Below are 17,791 nucleotides of genomic sequence, written 5' to 3'. Positions count from 1 at the left end.
AACCATACAATTGATTCCATTGTATAACCTTGAAAGTCTAATTTATTTGTTGGTGGAAGACCATAATTGTCGGTTTAAAATAATGATTCATATATCTTCTGCAGTTATTGTCGTGATTGTTACTAATTAGTTTGTAGTAAAGCCAGTGGTGTTGTTTGGAATATCCTTGGACCGCGGCTGCCGACAGTTTCTTGACCATATTTTTTTGTACTAGCCGATGGTCTTGTTAAATTCCAGGGATATGGGTGAGTTGAACATTGCATTATACTCGAATATTCATTATATCTTACCTCAGGGCATTGGTGTGTGAAATCCGTGTTGTACAATCCCACCGTGTGCGCGTGTTAGAATTGAGCCTACCATCATTAATGTAGCGCTATTATCTAACTGTAAGATCTTGGTGTAATTCGATAGCTATTTTCAGACTGTAATATTTACCAAAGTTTTTCATTTGCCTCCAGGGACAAATAGTGTTTGAAATGAGGAATGTGTGGATGACTCGTTAACTCTGAGTCATGATTCTATTATCAAACTTCACAATAAGTATGAAACAATAGTAAAACAATTTTGATTTGTCTTGCCAAGGTTTTGACAACACTGTTCGTTGAACTAATTCAAGTCGCTTTGAAAAAGCTGTGTTTTGCAACAGACCGTGAATTCTTTCCTGCCCTTTCTATGCACTCACCAATCATTCTTTGACAGTCTAATGTAACCGTTTGTTTGTCTTTTGAATGAATCACCTTTAATGCACTGCATTGACGTTTGTATTATTGTTTCTGATAGGCTATATTTCAACTTCTCTGGCTCTGGTGTAGTACCCCTAAGTTTCCACTTTATAGTTGAAGATAAATCATTATGTGTGACATTGATACGTTCACTAATACAAAATTCTTTTTTTTTCATGTCGAACGTAAAATTACTTGGGAACTGTCATGAGCAGCTGTAAGTACTCTGATTATAATATGGTTTTATGTAGAAGCAACTTTTTACTGATCGTTTTACAGCAGCAGCCTAAGACACTGGATAGCTATGTCGGTTTTGCAAACTTGCCAAATCAGTTGTACAGAAAGTCGGTGAAGCAAGGCTTTGAGTTTACGTTAATGGTTGTAGGTAAGATACCTTTTTATTGATGCTCCGTCGATTATAGTGGCATAATATGTGTAAGCTTCGATTGCATGTCAAGCCTTTTTCTTTTTGATCTCACGCCTACATATCAAGACCCCAACATGTTTCGAATTCCTTGATGCTGTTCAAGTGTGTCGGCTCGATTTGCACAATGCCTTTCATATCTCCATAATAATCTTGTATAGGCAAAGCCATTCTATTCTCGTGCATAGCATTGCTGCTTTCTGGTCCATTGTAATACTTTTATATTTTCAGGGGAAAGTGGGCAAGGAAAATCTACTTTGATAAACTCATTGTTTCTGACTGATTTGTACTCATCGGAATATCCAGGGCCTTCCATACGAACTAAAAAAACTGTGAAGGTGTGTTTAGAAACTATACATTGTCCCATTGAATAATTCAGTCGGTCGAATATTGGTTTATATTGATGACAGACCAAGTGTCCTACCTTATCTGAAATTTTGACTTTCGAATGTTGGTTAAGCCATGTTTTGGTTCTGTTCCTATGTTAAGCCATCCTGCTATAAATATTACAATCATGAGCAGCATAAAATGAAGAGCACCGGCTAGTGTCAATTAACAATGGATTAGAAAATTTATTAAATGACAAAATCTGTTTCCAATCGCTTGAGGATTGATTCACACATCAAGGGATAACTAGTTTGCAGAGAAATTGATTTTTTCCAATTGTACCTGCACTGATTATAATGTATGATTATTTGTTAGTATATAGTAGGGTTAGGGATAAAATCGTAATGCCGCTTCACTACTACTGACTATGCTTTGTAATGAATAAAATTGCAACATGCAATCCAACTTAGAGTAAATGTTCCGCAATTTTCGAGGCGTTTTACATTCTTGGAATTAATTTCGTCTTGGTTTGCTTCATCTTAATGACATGTTATGTGAATATAATAGTCTTTACAATTTTCAATTAGGGAGGCATGTGGCTAATTTGCTTTTGATATTGCTCTCTGTTTACTATCGCGGTTAAGACATTTCTTACGATTTGCTCACGGCCTACTGTACTGTTGAGTCTACACTCAAAATAACTTTTTTGTCTTGGCAGTCTTTGTTTGTTCGTTTAAATTGCCCAGTATATGTTGCCAATTCAGCTATCCATCTCAAACATTATGCTATTTACATAGCTTCATAACATGCTGTTAGGATCAGTTGTTCAAATCTTCGATTTTGATTTGAATGTACCCTTTTTAACCTCAATTGCGGGCAATGTAACCTAGTTCAGTTAATTAATAGTTTCACAATATTGCGATACAGTGAATGATATGAAAGAGTCGAAACGACTTGGAATACGTAGTTTTCATTCAAACATCCACCTTGGCATACAGATTAAAGTAACAGACGATAACATAGTAAAGGACAAGCGATGAAAAATAAGTGTCAATGTTTCGTTTACATGATGTCCGTGAACTTCGTGGGTGATTTTGAGAGGGTCGCGGTCTCGAATCCAAATTGTTTATAATTTTTGGTCCGCAGGCCTATGGAACCAGCTTTGGGGAGAAACTTTATGCTAAGAATATGAATATGAACTACAAATGTTCGATGAAAATCGCAGTTGTGCCACAGTTTATTTTCGTCGCTGAGTAGGTTGCACAATGCACATCCTTGCTAGGTATTTGTTTTGCTATTCGATTAGATGCGTATTTGCTCGCATTTTATGTGTGCGCTTCGGTTTGTGATAATCTGTAAGCCTATCATGTCATATAACGATTAGCTATTCGTAGTGGTTTATTGATTTATCTGTGATCCGAATTGATTCGACATTGCCGACGGTATTCGACATTTTAAACGCTGCGTGACCTTTGTCCGTGACTGACGCCCATTTTTTCTGTTTCAGGTGAATACGACAAGAGTTTTTGTGAAAGAAAACGGTGTGACATTGAACCTTACAGTAGTCGACACGCCAGGTTTTGGGGACGCCGTGGATAATAGTGAATGGTGCGTTCATCCATGAATACCAGTTTATATTTTTTCATGTTTTGTAACCGGTGTAAAATGACGGCGTATGTAACTTAAGAGTAATTTCCTGGGCTTATCTTCTGTATGTTAAATTAGCTTTGCATCCATGTGAAATCCTGTGGTAAGATTGATCTCACCGTTACCTAGTACTAGTAAATCTCGCTATGCATTGCATTGATTCAGTGCTCCTTGGTTACTAGGTTACTGTAACAAGGTCACCGGTATTTGAACCGCAATAACGCATTTTGAGATACCTATCGCTCATCCAGCCATGCCTGGTTGAATTATATTCACAATATATTCGAAGTGATTCGGTCTTGCGGTTCTCTGAAATATATTTGAGCTGCTTGGCAATAAGAATTTTCTTGATCCTTAGTAACAAGATATTGTGCTCGGTGAGCTATGTGTTGAGGGAATCTTTGTTTACCTCACACTCTACAACCTTCCTGAAGCCTCCTTTCAATTAGTGAATGGCACTCGGTTTTATAATCTTTCTCAATCCGATCGGGTACGGAGTTTTATCGGTTACTCGCAAACAGCTTGATTGTGAAATCTGTTTTCTCACGGCGTTGTTATTATCTTCGCAGCTGGCAGCCGGTCATCAGCCATATCGAATCTAAATTTGAAGACTACCTCAATGCAGAGTCCAGAGTCACGCGATCCAAAGTCGCCGACAACCGCGTGCATTGCTGTCTTTATTTCATCGCCCCTTCGGGACACGGGTGGGTGTCGATATTACATCTAGAAAACTTTCAACTTTTCCGAATAGAATTAGGAGTAGAATTACTGAATGGAAACGAAGTGAATTCGAAATTAGGACGAAATACAACAAAATCAAATTCGGATCATAAAAATCACAGTTCAATCTAATAAACATCTCAAGAATGAGCAAGCTTGGCTACTATACCTGTAGCATTTTCAGTTAAACCAGAAATTAGATTTCTTCAAGTTATAGCATGCAAACATTTCATAAATTCGATTAGAATTAGATTACAGAGATTTCGTTCTAATTAGTCTAAGTAAATAATTAGAATTATCTAGTGGTCCGAGCACATCGTTGTGTTGAGCATGTATTGAACTTTCTCAAATTTGTGTTCAGGTTAAAACCGCTCGATATCGAATTCATGAAAAGGCTACACGATAAAGTCAATATTATTCCTCTCATCGCAAAGGCCGACACAATGACACCGGAAGAATGCCAGAGATTTAAGAAACAGGTGCGTATGTAAATAGGGAAAAAAATAACAATCTCGCTCGGCACCCGTAAGTCAACACATTCAACATGACGCAATTGCCATATCCCGAGGCGCACGTGTAAAAAGAGGGTGTGTCGCGTTTGTGAAAGACTCTCTCTTCGTTGTGACTTCAGATTCTGAAAGAGATTCAGGAGCACAAGATCAAGCTGTACGAATTTCCAGAGTGCGAAGACGAAGAGGAAAATAGGCTGAACAGAAAGCTCAAAGTGAGTCGCTGGCGGCGTGCTGGCGTCATAACGCTAACCGTATACTTCCGCCAGCATTGTCTTTAGTGTCTATTGATCTGTGAGGGCATGCGTATAGTGACATCATGCTTCATTGATCGACCTTTGAGTTGATACTGCGTCTTTTCGCTATTTGACCTGTGATTTAATTCCTAATTTCCTGAGACTGCGGACACGCTCTGCACGCAAAAATCGTCATTACGGAATCGAAGTAGCTGTTGTAAAGTTTTCAATTTTTTCGGCTCATGGTTAGCTTTGAAACGATTGAAATTGAAAAATTAACAGTTTCCAAAAACTGGATTTTCTATCTGTTTGAAGAATGGATCTCAAAATTTGGAAAATTGACATTAGCTACTTTGATCTATTGCGACGAAATATTTTCTTGATAAATTCAGAGTGTGACATGATTATACTTTTGAGTATTGCTGAATGGCGGTGCTTTGAGTTGTTACTTCCTCCTTTCGCTATTTAAATTTGTGATTTTCTGATACTGCTGACATGTTCTGCTTACATAAATATTGTCGCCATAAAACTAAACTTCCACCGCTACCAAGCCTGTCAAAATCATGTGTGTGGTATCAGTATCAGTATGGTATTGGGGTAGCATGAGAGTGTTGCACTAATTCGTGAATATCTGCAATGATTTGTGTGTTGCGAGTGTGCATGACTTTGCCGTGCACTGTTACTAAAACATTTGCCAACGTTTTAGGAGCGTGTACCATTTGCGGTCGTAGGCAGCAATACAGTATTAGAAGTGAATGGACGGCGTATCCGCGGAAGGCAATATCCTTGGGGCATCGCTGAAGGTATGTGGCAAAATATCAGCCTCTTGATACGACGTCTGTATTGAATCTCGTTTTCAGTGGAGAACATCGACCATTGCGACTTCACGGTGCTCCGCGACATGCTCATTCGGTGAGGCCGCGCGCTGCCGCATTTGGCCGACGTCGGCGTCTGATTTTGTGCGCTCCTTTTACAGCACGCACATGCAAGACTTGAAAGATGTGACGAATAACGTGCATTATGAAAACTACAGAAGCAAAAAATTGTCTTTAGTCACGAGCACGTCGTCCGCCGGGCCGAAACCGCCGACCAAGTAAGGCCCAGTTTGATACCAAGCTTTTCGGATATATCTAGAAAATGTGTACGTTTTCATCCCGGTGCAAATGTGTTCAACCCGTTCATTGCCGGTTTCGTTGTCAAGCTTCACGCATAATTGAAATCGAATCATTTCCTGTGGCTCAGCAAACGCGCTTTGACATCATCACACCTACGTGACTGCAATTATAGAAATGCTTGAGAATTTCTGCGTTGTGCTAATGGGCTGACATCGTACTACGGTATCGATTTAGACATTGGATGCACGTTCTGGTGCTATGTTGTAGTAAATAGCAGCGGTGTCGATGTTGTTACATTAATTTCGTATAGTTATCAGTTAGCCTAATCGAAAAACGTCACACAAGCTTCGAAGCCTCCTTACTCGTAATCACTTTGTTTTCGGTAATGAAGACAATACAATATGAATCATGAGAAGAACTATACAGATGGCACTAATACGCAATCGTGACTTATTGTAACGTATAATGTGTATTATGCACCAGCACGCATGATCATTCAGTTTCTCGTAATTTTGCGAATGTCACTACTTCCAGAAATATATACCTGTGTTTCATCAAGGAATGCTCGATACTTAGTTACAGTTCTCTTTATGGCATCACTGGGAGACTAGAATTTAGCCACATTCAAGTCTATATTATTTGTCCATAGTAATTCGCTCGCTCGGTCTGGTATGGTAATGTTGACCACCAGTATGGTTGATTATTGTTTCAAATTGGGGGTTTTGGAGACTAAACCCGCCTCTCGTGTTAATTATTCTTGACTCTCCCCGTTCAGGAGTCCACTCCAGCAAATGGAAGAGGAGAAGAGCGAGCACGTCATAAAGATGAAGAAGATGGAGAAGGAGATGGAGGAAGTGTTCAAGATGAAGGTCGCGGAAAAGAGGCAGAAGTTGAAAGATTCCGAGGCGGACGTGAGTGTCGCGAGGTTACCCCGATGTCGTGGTGTGATTGTTTTGATTGTTGTGGATAGGAGCCGACAAAACGGAATCACATCTGGCAGACTCAGATGCCTTCTTTGTCGTTCAACTCTTCCCGTGTAGGGGTTTCCACAGGGGATCAGTGACAGTTACCCACAGCTCTGCCTGTTTTCCCTGTCTTAGGACCAGTTCCGGAATGAATTCTGCTTGTCAGTGGCTGAGTTTTAGTGTGACTGCCAGTGATTGTTGTGAGACCGCTGACCGCATCGCGTTTGCTAACATTAAATTTCCGAACGGCGGGTAACTTGAGATCCGTCTTTTCAGCTCGGGCGGCGACATGAAATGATGAAAAAGAAATTGGAGTCCGACTACTCTGAATTGGACCATCGTCAACGAGACTACGAGAAGGAGAAGGCCGAGTATGAGGCGCATCAAGCTCAAATGCTGGAGGAGAAAAAGCCAGATAAGTACGATTTTTGCGTTTTCCGATATTTGTACTCGTACGCCCGTGGTTGACATGCACAAAATTCCTGACCAATTGATCCCCCTTCATGACGAATAATCTCATATCCGACACAGTTGATTTGTGCCCTGCTTATGCCAACTACTGCAATCAGCCGGAAAGAATTTGTCACATTGGGATAACGAAAAATGGCTTTTGTGGCCTTGAGCACGATTGTATCTAGGGCAGTTGCAGATTTATGCATTGACTAATTGCCGTTTACGAGATTGAACTGGAACATAATTGAGTTTCTTGTCTGGACTTGGACGAATCAATACATCTTGTGTCATTTGAAACATGTTATCTGTCCACTTAAATCAAAGATTCTACTATAAGATTTGCATGATAAATTTCTCAGTCACTACCAAGATCAATTGGTTCTCAATTACCTAACCACGAATAATAATCGACGATTCTTATATTTTTTAATCAATTTTCGTTGGAAAACGAACACTGGCCCGGTTTCAATTGGGCGTACTTTGTTTATTTATTTGTACTAACCCGGTATTTGGGCGGTTTTTGCCTTAATCCAGTCATAGGTTATGACAAAATTGATTTTGTTTATTATCTTACAAGGCACTGCCTGGTAACAACGTATTTCCACCACACTCGACCTTGCGGTGCCCGTATCGTCTTAATTCAGCAAAGAGGGCCTCATCCATAATAGGGCTATCATTTTATATCCTTACCAATAACTGCTGGCTTTTGTATGGCTTATGACAAATTGTTTGCTCGGTGTAAAATCAAACTCACTGTCAGCTTTGAATTCAAGCTTGCTATCGCTTGGGACTGATGGTCTCCACACGCCGTGGCCGTAATTACGATAAATTATGATAAATAACAACAGTGCCATGGGACCGTATTGCTGAATACTGACCTGGAGCTTGGTAGATGAGATGTGCGTGGTCAGTGGTCGGAAACACTGCTGACCCATGACCTCAATTTCAATTCTGGCATTAGAGCAGGGGTGGGCAAACTTTTGAGCTCGCGGGCCGCATTCAACATCTCAATCCGTTCGCGGGCCGCACTATATAAAATTGGAATTATAAACCAAAACGCAATATTAATTTTTAATTGATTATATAGTGAGGACATGGAGATAATATATGTGCTTATTTAAAACAAGCCAAACATTGCTTTGATGATATCGTACACACGTCAGAAACATATAGTGGCGAGATTTCATAGGCTGGCGGACCTCAATAACCAATTTTTCAGAACTATAGAGATGAAAGTCGGTTGGCCCGATTCTTAGAACAGGATTGAAATTTAAATCTGTGAGCAGCGATCTGCTCATAGATTTAATAATTCCACTTTTGGTGAAGTTCCAGGACACACCATGCTGACAGCATCATAACCATGTTATCTTCAAACACGCTTCTACTATATGTGTAGATAAAATATAAATACCCCAATTCTACGCATACAGACGACGAATCTACCTTAGACACGCCCGAATCGTTTTTTTATGAGCACAATACTGAAATAATTAAAATTTGAGTGGCCAATCTGAAATCCCACCCGTAATCTAAATTATGTCATTCTCGTTGCAGCTATCCCGCTGTGATATTAAGTATTTACCTTAGATCAGTGGTTCTCAAACTATTTACTCCCCCCCCCCCCCTTATGATCGTGAAATATTTCGATCCCCCTTATCGTCATATCACAAAACGCAACCAGGATGCTAGCAAACCTAACGGGTAGTTTGATGGCAGGGCAGGTTGCGACTGTGGATGAGAGATTTTTTAATATGTCATTCAGATTAAATACAGAGCAATAACTACGAATCGGATGTAAACCGCGCGGAGCGCGAAAAATTTTTACCGTTGGACACAGCTTCGCGCTCCTTTTTAGATGATTTCACGCCCCAAAGGGGGCACGCCCACCAATTTGAGAAACACTGTATGAGAATTATCAGAGTGAAATATACTAAGAAATAGTTAATCAAGTCCCTGCATTAATTTGATTTTTATTACGCATGTTATCAATAATTTTAAAACGTTTTTTCAGACTCTCGCGGGCCGCACAGAACGGTGTTGCGGGCCGCATGCGGCCCGCGGGCCGTAGTTTGCCCACCCCTGCATTAGAGGATTGTTGTCTCTCTGATGTAGCAATGGACTTCTGTCATGATTTTATTTACCAACACGTGGCGTTTCTCCAAATTCGTTTCAAAACCACCCATGAACGAGTACCATACTGATCAATTCAATAGTATCGGATGACATTTTATATGTCAACTGTTGACCGTGCGATCGCTTGTCGGCTACTGGAATATGTACCGACAGCGACTGTATCTTTTTGTGCTTGAATTTCCTGAATCTTTCCAGAAAACATGGCTTGTTCAAGAAATAGATAAAAATCGGAATGCATGGGTAAGATCGATTAGCTATCGCCGCACGCGTTTGCTCGCTAATTTGCACCGTGCCAAGGCCTTTGCTTTTGATTGGTTACTATGCGACGCACTTTTCGTGCGCGGAATCATTGCATGTTTTGCAATCGAACGCACTTCCAGTCGATCGGCATTCGGGATCCTGGATTGGTCTGCACCGACGGTGTGGCGATGGTCTTGGTGGTTGCGTAGAGAATGACTGTAAAGTCATGCATGGAGGAAGGATATCTTTCCGGAAAATACTATTTTCTGACTTTAAAGGGTTCGTTCGTAGTGATAGTGTTGTTCACTCATGAGTTATGTAGTGTATGGTCCAAGAATTACATGTTAATTCCAACCAGGTGTTGTCCTGTGCCAGGGGTGGTCGTTAGAGAGAACCTTACAGCCAGTAACCCTAATCATAGATTATATAGGATGAAACGAGCAATATTGACACTAAGTACAACCAGCACTAATGCCTTAGTCTGTAACAATTTGGCACGAGCTTTGAGACCTTTTTTTGTTATTGGGTTGGTACAGCACGGTGACTTCAGCATCCAAAAAGTAGATCTGACCCTATAAAAGAGTGAGAAATCCTGCCCTGGTGTCTGTGTTTACTCCATTTGATAATTTAAATACTATAATAGGTAACTAGAGATTTGTAGATTGAAATTTCAACATATCCAAATCCAGAATTCCGTTTACGTCATGTGGTCTCTAAGATTCATATCTTGTATGGCGATTAAACTTAGTTTACAAATCCCATAATAATGTAAGGTCATTTCGTGTCTGAAATTCGGTTTCTTGAAGGTTTTGAATCCGGATCCGAACTCTCTATCCAACCCTAGACTCGCCACACTGTCCGCACCTTTGCTCTAACGTTTGCCACCGCGCACAGTATTTAATTGGATTTTTTGTTCATCTTTCTTTCCCGGTATCCTTCGTGTGTGCGCTTTGTTTGCCTCTCGCCGAAAACCTCTTGCATTCGACTCTCACGGCCGCCGCTACTACCGGAACTCGTTCGTAACGCAGAAATATGGACAAGAAAAAAAAGGCGAAAACCCTCTTCTAAAGCGTCGGCCCGCCACCACTAAACCACCCCCAACACCCTGGTGTCTTTGTCGCACAGGTTTCTTGCTTTGGAATGTGGAGATTTATTCTATGATTTGAAATTTGCATGATGATTCTGGGGCCCGGAGCGGGTAGCCGCCTCTGGGCCCTTTTCGTTCAATACACGTTCATGCGTTTTTTGTTGTTTTAACGAGACTTGCCAAACATGCCCTTATTTTCCTCCGCCGGATTCCGAAGGCTTACGCCCTCCTTATAGCCTGCGCCGTATGCGTGACACCACCTTACCGGGCTGACTCCGACTCTGTTTAACGCGCAGTGATTCTGGCGCTTCCATTGGACGTATGGTTACTAACGGATTAACAATCATATTCAAGTGATAGAGCTGTCTTGCCTGCGTTAATGTTCTGACATATCTAGCAAGCCTCTTCTGTGTTTTATTTAACGTACAATGGAGTTTGCTGCGGGCTTGTAAATCTATACGAATGCGGGCCGTGCGAGCCGCTTACTGAGCTACCCCTTTACGAAGAGATGTACATCTTTTTTACCGCATTACCTACCTTCGTCGGCTTACACTTGAGTCTTCCCGTGTACTTTATATATTGATGTTGCATTTCCTCCGACGCTCAATTCTTTTTGTACCGCGTAAAGAGAGAGGACGTTGACGCGCAAGAAGAAATGGTGAATTGTGACCAAGATAATACGAAAATCACTCTGCCAAAAGATACCGCCACCAAGTCTTGCTGATGGCTACCGCCGGTCCTGTTACTCAATACTGACTAACCTATATTATATCTACGTGGTGTCTAATTTCGTCCGTTTGTGTTCTTATAGCTGTTTCGTTTGTTCACGTACGTCAATGTTTATTGGTATAATATGAAACTATTTTTATTGTGTCTGATGTGCGACCGAATTCTATGCGTTCGGTGTGGTAACGGAATAGCGATGGCTCACCGTTATTCTTGATGTAGTATAAGGAACTCCATGCTAACACCGCTAGGCTGTATTTGTTGCTACGGTGGTGGTTCGGATTTGTGTCCGCTAATCCTAACCATGTGCAGACTTTACTATTTGTACTTGCATTTGGAAACAGTCATATCGAGATTATTGCATATTTTTCCGTAACGCACGATCAACGCGAATTTAGGGTTTTAACGCAGTTGACCTTGCGGATCGAATCAAGAACATTGTACAGATGTATGTGACCGATGACCATCCTTGTTTCGACACCGCGTCCGTGTTGCTTGGGTATTTTTTGACTTTTCCCTACCCTGTAATGATTGTATACGGCTGCATTTACGTAACAAAAAGTTATCAATAAAAATACTAAGTTTTCTCATTGACAATTGAGCTGAATATGATTTTCATTTGAATGCGATGTGTACGTTATTTGTGTTGGGAGAATACGTTGTTGGTGTCAGAAAAACGATGAGTCATTCGACCTACGTTACTTTCGTTATGAGGTTGAAATATGTTTCAAGTGCGTCCGAAAATCGATTTTCCTCTTGTGGTGCTCTCGCGATCGTAATCCTCGCGTCCTGGGACGAATCAGTGTTATTGTGATTAGAACTCGCTCGATATGTCACAGCGACAGAAAGGATATGCGAGATTTATAAATGGTTCCCAGGAGTCCCTGGAGACTAAGATTATTGAGTTGAATAATACCAAGATATGGTTCGTGCGTCAGCCCGAAAACTCCGCAGTGCAGAATCGCGAGAGGAAGTGCCATAATCGTAGTGAAACACGACGACGTGTATCGGGTGTTCATAGGACTTCGAATGCAAGCATCTCTAAATTGGATTGGACTACAGAATGTTCTCGAAATATCGACTGTAGTAATACGAGGCATCGTGGTTCGCGCGGACCTCCGGGCGCTCATAGGAACCCATCGACTACCCTAGTCGCTCACGGCAGCAGACCTGTCCAGGGTGCGAATGTTGTCGAGATATCATGTAGAAGTTCTCAGAAGTGTTATCGTGACCCTGTAAAATTTGAGGGTGACCGTAAGCATACGTCGGACAGTCGGCGGCATCTCAACGAGTCGCAAAGTTCATCATACCATGAGGATGCCGCAAGCGAGTCCGTTGTGGCGCGCAGCCCTGTTTCTCGTCCCCGTAAGCTGGCAAGTACATTGCGGAAGCCTAAGCGTCATAAGTTAATTCAAGAGTCCAGCGATGGAAGACCGAGACGTATTGTACAAGATCATAAGTCATCAGCACACACGAAATCAGAAATCATCTTCAACACAGCACCTGGCTTGTCAATCTCCGTAGCCGATACTGGTAACTCCACCCAAAAACCAGTATCTACGTTTGATGATACCCGCGAATCCGTACAACTCGGCGATATGCATCAGCAGCACTCTCGGCTAACGCCAAATAGCTTGTTAGGCACAATGGTAAAAACTATCAACCAATTGCCAAAAGCGCCCTGTGGTGAAAGTCAGGACCTTATCGTACACGATCGACCACTGCAACACACGGTATCAGAAGTTTGTCGCCAGACAGCTGACGATTTGTCAATCTCCAGTGTCGAGGTTGGTAAATCGAGCGAAAAGACAGAAGCCTCGTCAACTACCCGTGAGTCTGCGGAGCTCGGTGACGTGCATCAGCAGAAGTCTCGTTCAAATACGTCAGATCGCTCTTCAAGTATGAAAGCAGAAACTACCAAGAAATCTCCCGAAGTGTCCTGCGCTGAGAGGCCGGGCCTAATCGTCCACGATCAATTACAATCAGAAGTTATATCCGTGACAGCCTCAAGCCAAATGTTAGGTGCAACATCTGAAGACGCCTGCGAATCCGTTCAACCTGACATTCATGAGCACCAGCCAACCCTAAGAAAGTCAAATAGCTTAGCTAAAAGAGAAGTCGAAAATGTTAATAAACTTTTAGAAGCGTCCGTTGTAGAACAAAAACCCCGTTCACACGCACGTGAAAGTTTATGCAATCAGCCAGACCTTATCGCCTGTTGTAAAGATGGTCAAAATTCGACGTCAAGACCTCGCCCCGAGTCAGCTTCAACTTCTTTTATTCTTCAAAATGGTCTGTGTCGAGAAAACCAACAATCAACGCAATATTCTGGGTGTGCCAGAAACTCAAGTGAGTCAAGGACAGCGAATGAACTTGGGAACATGAAAGCCACTCCCCAGTCTACGGATAGGAGCAAAATTGGAACAGAGGCGATTGATCACGAGCCCGAAGACACTTGTGCGACAAATACGTCATTAGATAACCCTATGCATAACGCTGCTGGAGATGGCTCCACAGATTTGCCAACCATTTCTCCAGTTTCGGAAGATATACCAGAAGACGGACCACTGCAGTATTATGATGTCAGGCAAGAAGAAGGAACCCCCGGAGAAGACATGGAGGTGAGAGAAATCAACTGGACGGTCGTACGGTGGCACGAAGTAGGGCCTTTCAATTCAACCAAGGCAGATCAAAACTACCAACTAGCAGTGTTGGGATGAAGTCACTACCTTCGAGTCACGAGTCATTTCGAGTCATTGCAGATTTTGACTCGAGTCAAGTCAAGTCACCCGTTTTTTGGAAGTGACTCGAGTCAAGTCAAGTCACGAGTCAAGTCACAATTCAAGTCAAATTGAATTTTCGAAGTATGAGTGATGATTCAAAGCCATTACATTTTGCTAGCTGTGTGAAAGACAGATTATCTTGAATCAAATAAGGAATATCTAGTTAAAACGTGCTGAAATACGTTGTATCCCTCACGCACTAGTAGAAGTGCTAATAAAATACGATAGTAACTGTACAGCTACATAGTACAGTCAGTTATCAGCCAAAATATAGGACCTAGTGCGAAGCTTCGAGAAGTTGAAACAAATTGATATGGCACATTAGCCTGCACTACCCATCTACACATCCATGAGAATACAAACACACAAACCATATTTGTTTGATTTAAATCATACAAGAGGGTTGGTAAATGTGAGCACTGCGCAACGTAAGCATTGAGCCGAGCACAGAGGCACATTGCTATTTAGATTACATGTAATCTTCTACTACTACTTCGACAACGTAAGATGTGATCGTTTAGTTTGCGGTCAATTTATTTGTGATGTAACAATGGGGGATCGGTGTAACGTAGAATCAGTGAATGACTGGTTGCTCTCACAAAGTGACACCGGCGTATCTGGAACAATCCGAATATACACAAGATACAGTGATTTATTTGATACGTTTACTTTATGACTTGAAATTGACTCGTAAATATTACTCCGAGTCACGAGTCAATGGACATTTTTGAAGCTCCGAGTCAAGTCAAGTCAAGTCATTTTTCCAAAGCGACTCGAGTCAAGTCAAGTCATACGAAAAAGTTGACTCGAGTCAAGTCATGACTCGAGTCATCCCAACACTGCCAACTAGTGGTGTATGTCTACTAAAAAGTCATTTGAAATACATAGGTTGGAAAAATGCGTCGCTTTTATGATGATGCGTTTCCAATATTACGACTACAGAATAGTTTGCTTAACTTACGGCGTCAGGAAATATACCCTCACATATCTAGTCTTCAAGCTAACACGCGGCTCCGCGAAATCAGTTGGCAAACGGAGCTGGACTTTCAAGAAAACTTTGACTCGAATGGAGCACCACATGTTCGCCGTACGTAGCCTTTCATCTCGATAATGTTCTGGCGTCAAAATGGTTGTCGCCGAACAGCTGCGTCGAGATGACCAGTACCCGAAACAAAGCCAAGTCAGTCAATCTTAGTCGTAGAGTTGATCTATACTTGAATACTCGAGCTGGTAGAAGTAGTTACCATTGGTTGAATGACATTTACGTATGATAAAGAACCTAATTCGCAATTGTTTCCGACAAGATAACATAGCAAACATGTTAGTCTGAATTCCAAACGATAAAACTTCACTCTGGCCAATACCAAAGTTAGGGTTACCATATTTTGAGATTCGTAAGGGAGGACACTTTTTACAAATTATAAAAGTTAGTTTACCGGACTAGCAAACTGTCGATTCTAGAACTTTTACGGGAAATGATGTTGTGTTGACTCTCGAAAGACGTGCCCGAACGTCCGCATTGCAGATTTCACGTCATTTATGGCGCTTTTTAGTTGTGCCTGTCACATTATATGGTAACCCTCCCGAACTTATTACTTATCTCCGCACTGTTTCATTTATCGCTGACTGCAATTACTGGTTTGTAGCTTCTAACATAAATTTGCAGGAAAGCTCTGCCCTTGGGATCGATAACATTGGTGTGGATTTGCTGTCTACAAACGTGTTATTCAGTCGTAACCGGGACAATTGCAACATTTCTCAGATAACAGACGCATCACATGTGAACTTACACTCGTTAGAGGTGGAGCAAAATAATTCTCTGCATTTCCGCAAGTACATTCAAACTATATACTTTTTATAGGACCTGGAATTCGACAGCGATCATAACGCGAAAAGTAGGAATAATGAAAGTTTAATTGGTAAAAAGCGACAGCGAAGCCCGTGCTGTGCCTGTGACCCATGTGGCAATTTCTGTTTAACGCTCTCTAGCGTTATTTTACTTGCATTGTCGGGGATGTTATGTTATGTATTGTTAAGCGATAGTGATTTCAGTTTCGGAAGCAAGCATGCTGGACACGAGAAAGTGTACGTAGAAGGTATGATGTAGCCTACTTTTGCATATTCAAACGACTTTTGACAATGGACATGCTCACTGTGCGACAGAAACATATTCTTGCTCCGTTGCGATGGATATACCATCAAGGTTTGACGTGACAATGTATTCCGTGATGAAGCAACTTGAAACTGAGGTGATGAATCGCGAGTCGTATATGAACCTACCATGTAATCTTTTTTTAATTTCTCAGATTTCAACGCTTTTTGAGGTGGGGAATACCGGTATAAATGTGCGCGGCGTTAAGGTTCTAGAACTCGGCTTGAACTCGGGAATTGGCTGGTTTCTCTTGCGAGTTCATGACGACCGAGATGATACTTCACGCAGCCATGCAGACGCGTTGTCATCCGTTTTTCTTCAGTTAACATGTGAAGGTATCGTAATTCAATGACGTTAATTAATATGACATACGATTTATTATTTTTGATCATGCACGAAAAGTAAGCTTAGGAAGTGTTCTTTACCTGTAAACATGATTTGCGAAGATTTATTGGTAAATTTTTCGACCAGGTGTTTGGACTGGAAATTCCTGTAATGGTGATCATTATATCGGAACCTTCAAGATGAAGAACAGCAATGTCAATTTCACAAAGCAGAAATGCGCGATGGGGCATGATGTTGGTACTGATGTGTCCGCGGGAATGTTGTCGTCGACGAACTACAGCTTGGGCTTCTACGAACCTAAAATGAGTTGCGAGTGGAGATTTTCGGCCCCCGAATCTAACTTCGTCAAATTTATTGTTGGAGACTTTGAAACAGAGAAGCATTACGATGTTCTTTCAGTATATTCAGGTGAGACTTTGCTCTTGCGATAGCACGCTACTCTTCTCTCTAGTAGAGTTTACGGCCTGGAGTTGCTAATTATGATCTTCCTGCATTAATCGAAAAAGATTTCTGATATTCAAAGTAATTTCGCAGGCGCTGGACAGGACGAGAGATTGCATGCAAGACTGAGTGGAAATGTTCAGAACGGAACGGACATATTCGTGGCCGATCGGAACGCAAGATTATTGTTCACCACCGACGGCGTTATTCAAAAAAGAGGATTTTTTCTAACCTACCATATAATGAGCAGTAAATTTCCTCCGTGTAAGATATTTTTAACTGTGCTGTAAGACTAAAATATATAGCGTCACCAAATCAATGGTATATGGCCCTCATTTATTTTCCCTCATAACGACCTGTTGTTCTGGATATATGTAGGCTATACGTTAATTTTCAATGTGCCCAAATATTCAAGGCTTTAAGCAAAAGGAAAATGTATTTCTAATACTCATCTGAATGTATTGACGAAATTTCGCAATCGACAACGCGCGTTCCCAATTCCGGTACAGGGTTGTTCAAGATTGACAAACTTTCACAAATTCACTGTCCCCCCTCAGGAATACGGAATGGGAAGACGATAATAAACAAGGATTTTCTGAAATCCTCAAAAAGCCTGCTGTACGCTCAGCTCACTCGCGAAGTGTCTCAAGAGCATCTAGATTCTAGATATCCCTGACTATAGCATATAGTAGGCTCACCATATTTTGGAAATGTAAAAAGAGGACACTTTTTCAGAAATTTCAGACATGCATCTTTTCCGCTC

The 17,791-nt window shown here is 41.5% G+C and overlaps 2 protein-coding genes across 5 annotated transcripts in view; both read left to right on the top strand.

Annotated features, from left to right (window-relative positions):
- The first annotated feature begins 923 nt into the window (after positions 1-923).
- On the top strand, positions 924-11,936 carry LOC145441734 (septin-7-like). Of its 4 annotated transcripts, none has more exons than XM_080319671.1 (14): positions 924-942; positions 1,005-1,110; positions 1,381-1,487; positions 2,984-3,084; positions 3,693-3,827; positions 4,205-4,322; positions 4,475-4,567; positions 5,295-5,391; positions 5,449-5,500; positions 5,565-5,681; positions 6,479-6,614; positions 6,945-7,087; positions 9,450-9,494; positions 11,210-11,936. In XM_080319671.1, exons 2-13 carry the CDS (start codon positions 1,101-1,103, stop codon positions 9,472-9,474), a joined length of 1,134 nt encoding a protein of 377 aa, XP_080175797.1. In that variant the 5' UTR covers positions 924-942; positions 1,005-1,100; the 3' UTR covers positions 9,475-9,494; positions 11,210-11,936. The 4 variants fall into 4 exon arrangements, with proteins under 4 accessions (XP_080175797.1, XP_080175796.1, XP_080175795.1 ...); XM_080319670.1 differs by having other exon boundaries at positions 10,523-11,936; XM_080319669.1 differs by lacking the exon at positions 9,450-9,494.
- Positions 11,937-12,083: 147 nt separating this feature from the next.
- The window catches only part of LOC145441732 (uncharacterized), a 28,757-nt gene continuing 23,049 nt past the window's right edge, over positions 12,084-17,791 (top strand). The window contains exons 1-7 of the mRNA XM_080319666.1: positions 12,084-13,928; positions 15,757-15,891; positions 15,952-16,186; positions 16,254-16,339; positions 16,397-16,577; positions 16,714-16,995; positions 17,122-17,292. Coding sequence (XP_080175792.1) covers positions 12,138-13,928; positions 15,757-15,891; positions 15,952-16,186; positions 16,254-16,339; positions 16,397-16,577; positions 16,714-16,995; positions 17,122-17,292 — 2,881 coding nt within the window. The 5' untranslated portion in view covers positions 12,084-12,137. The remainder of the gene's footprint in view (positions 13,929-15,756; positions 15,892-15,951; positions 16,187-16,253; positions 16,340-16,396; positions 16,578-16,713; positions 16,996-17,121; positions 17,293-17,791) is intronic.

The sequence above is a fragment of the Botryllus schlosseri genome, chromosome 6 (assembly GCF_051294905.1).
Source record: "Botryllus schlosseri isolate E-star chromosome 6, Bs_hap1, whole genome shotgun sequence".
Lineage (NCBI taxonomy): Eukaryota > Metazoa > Chordata > Ascidiacea > Stolidobranchia > Styelidae > Botryllus > Botryllus schlosseri.
This window is presented reverse-complemented; position numbering and strand designations above follow the sequence as displayed.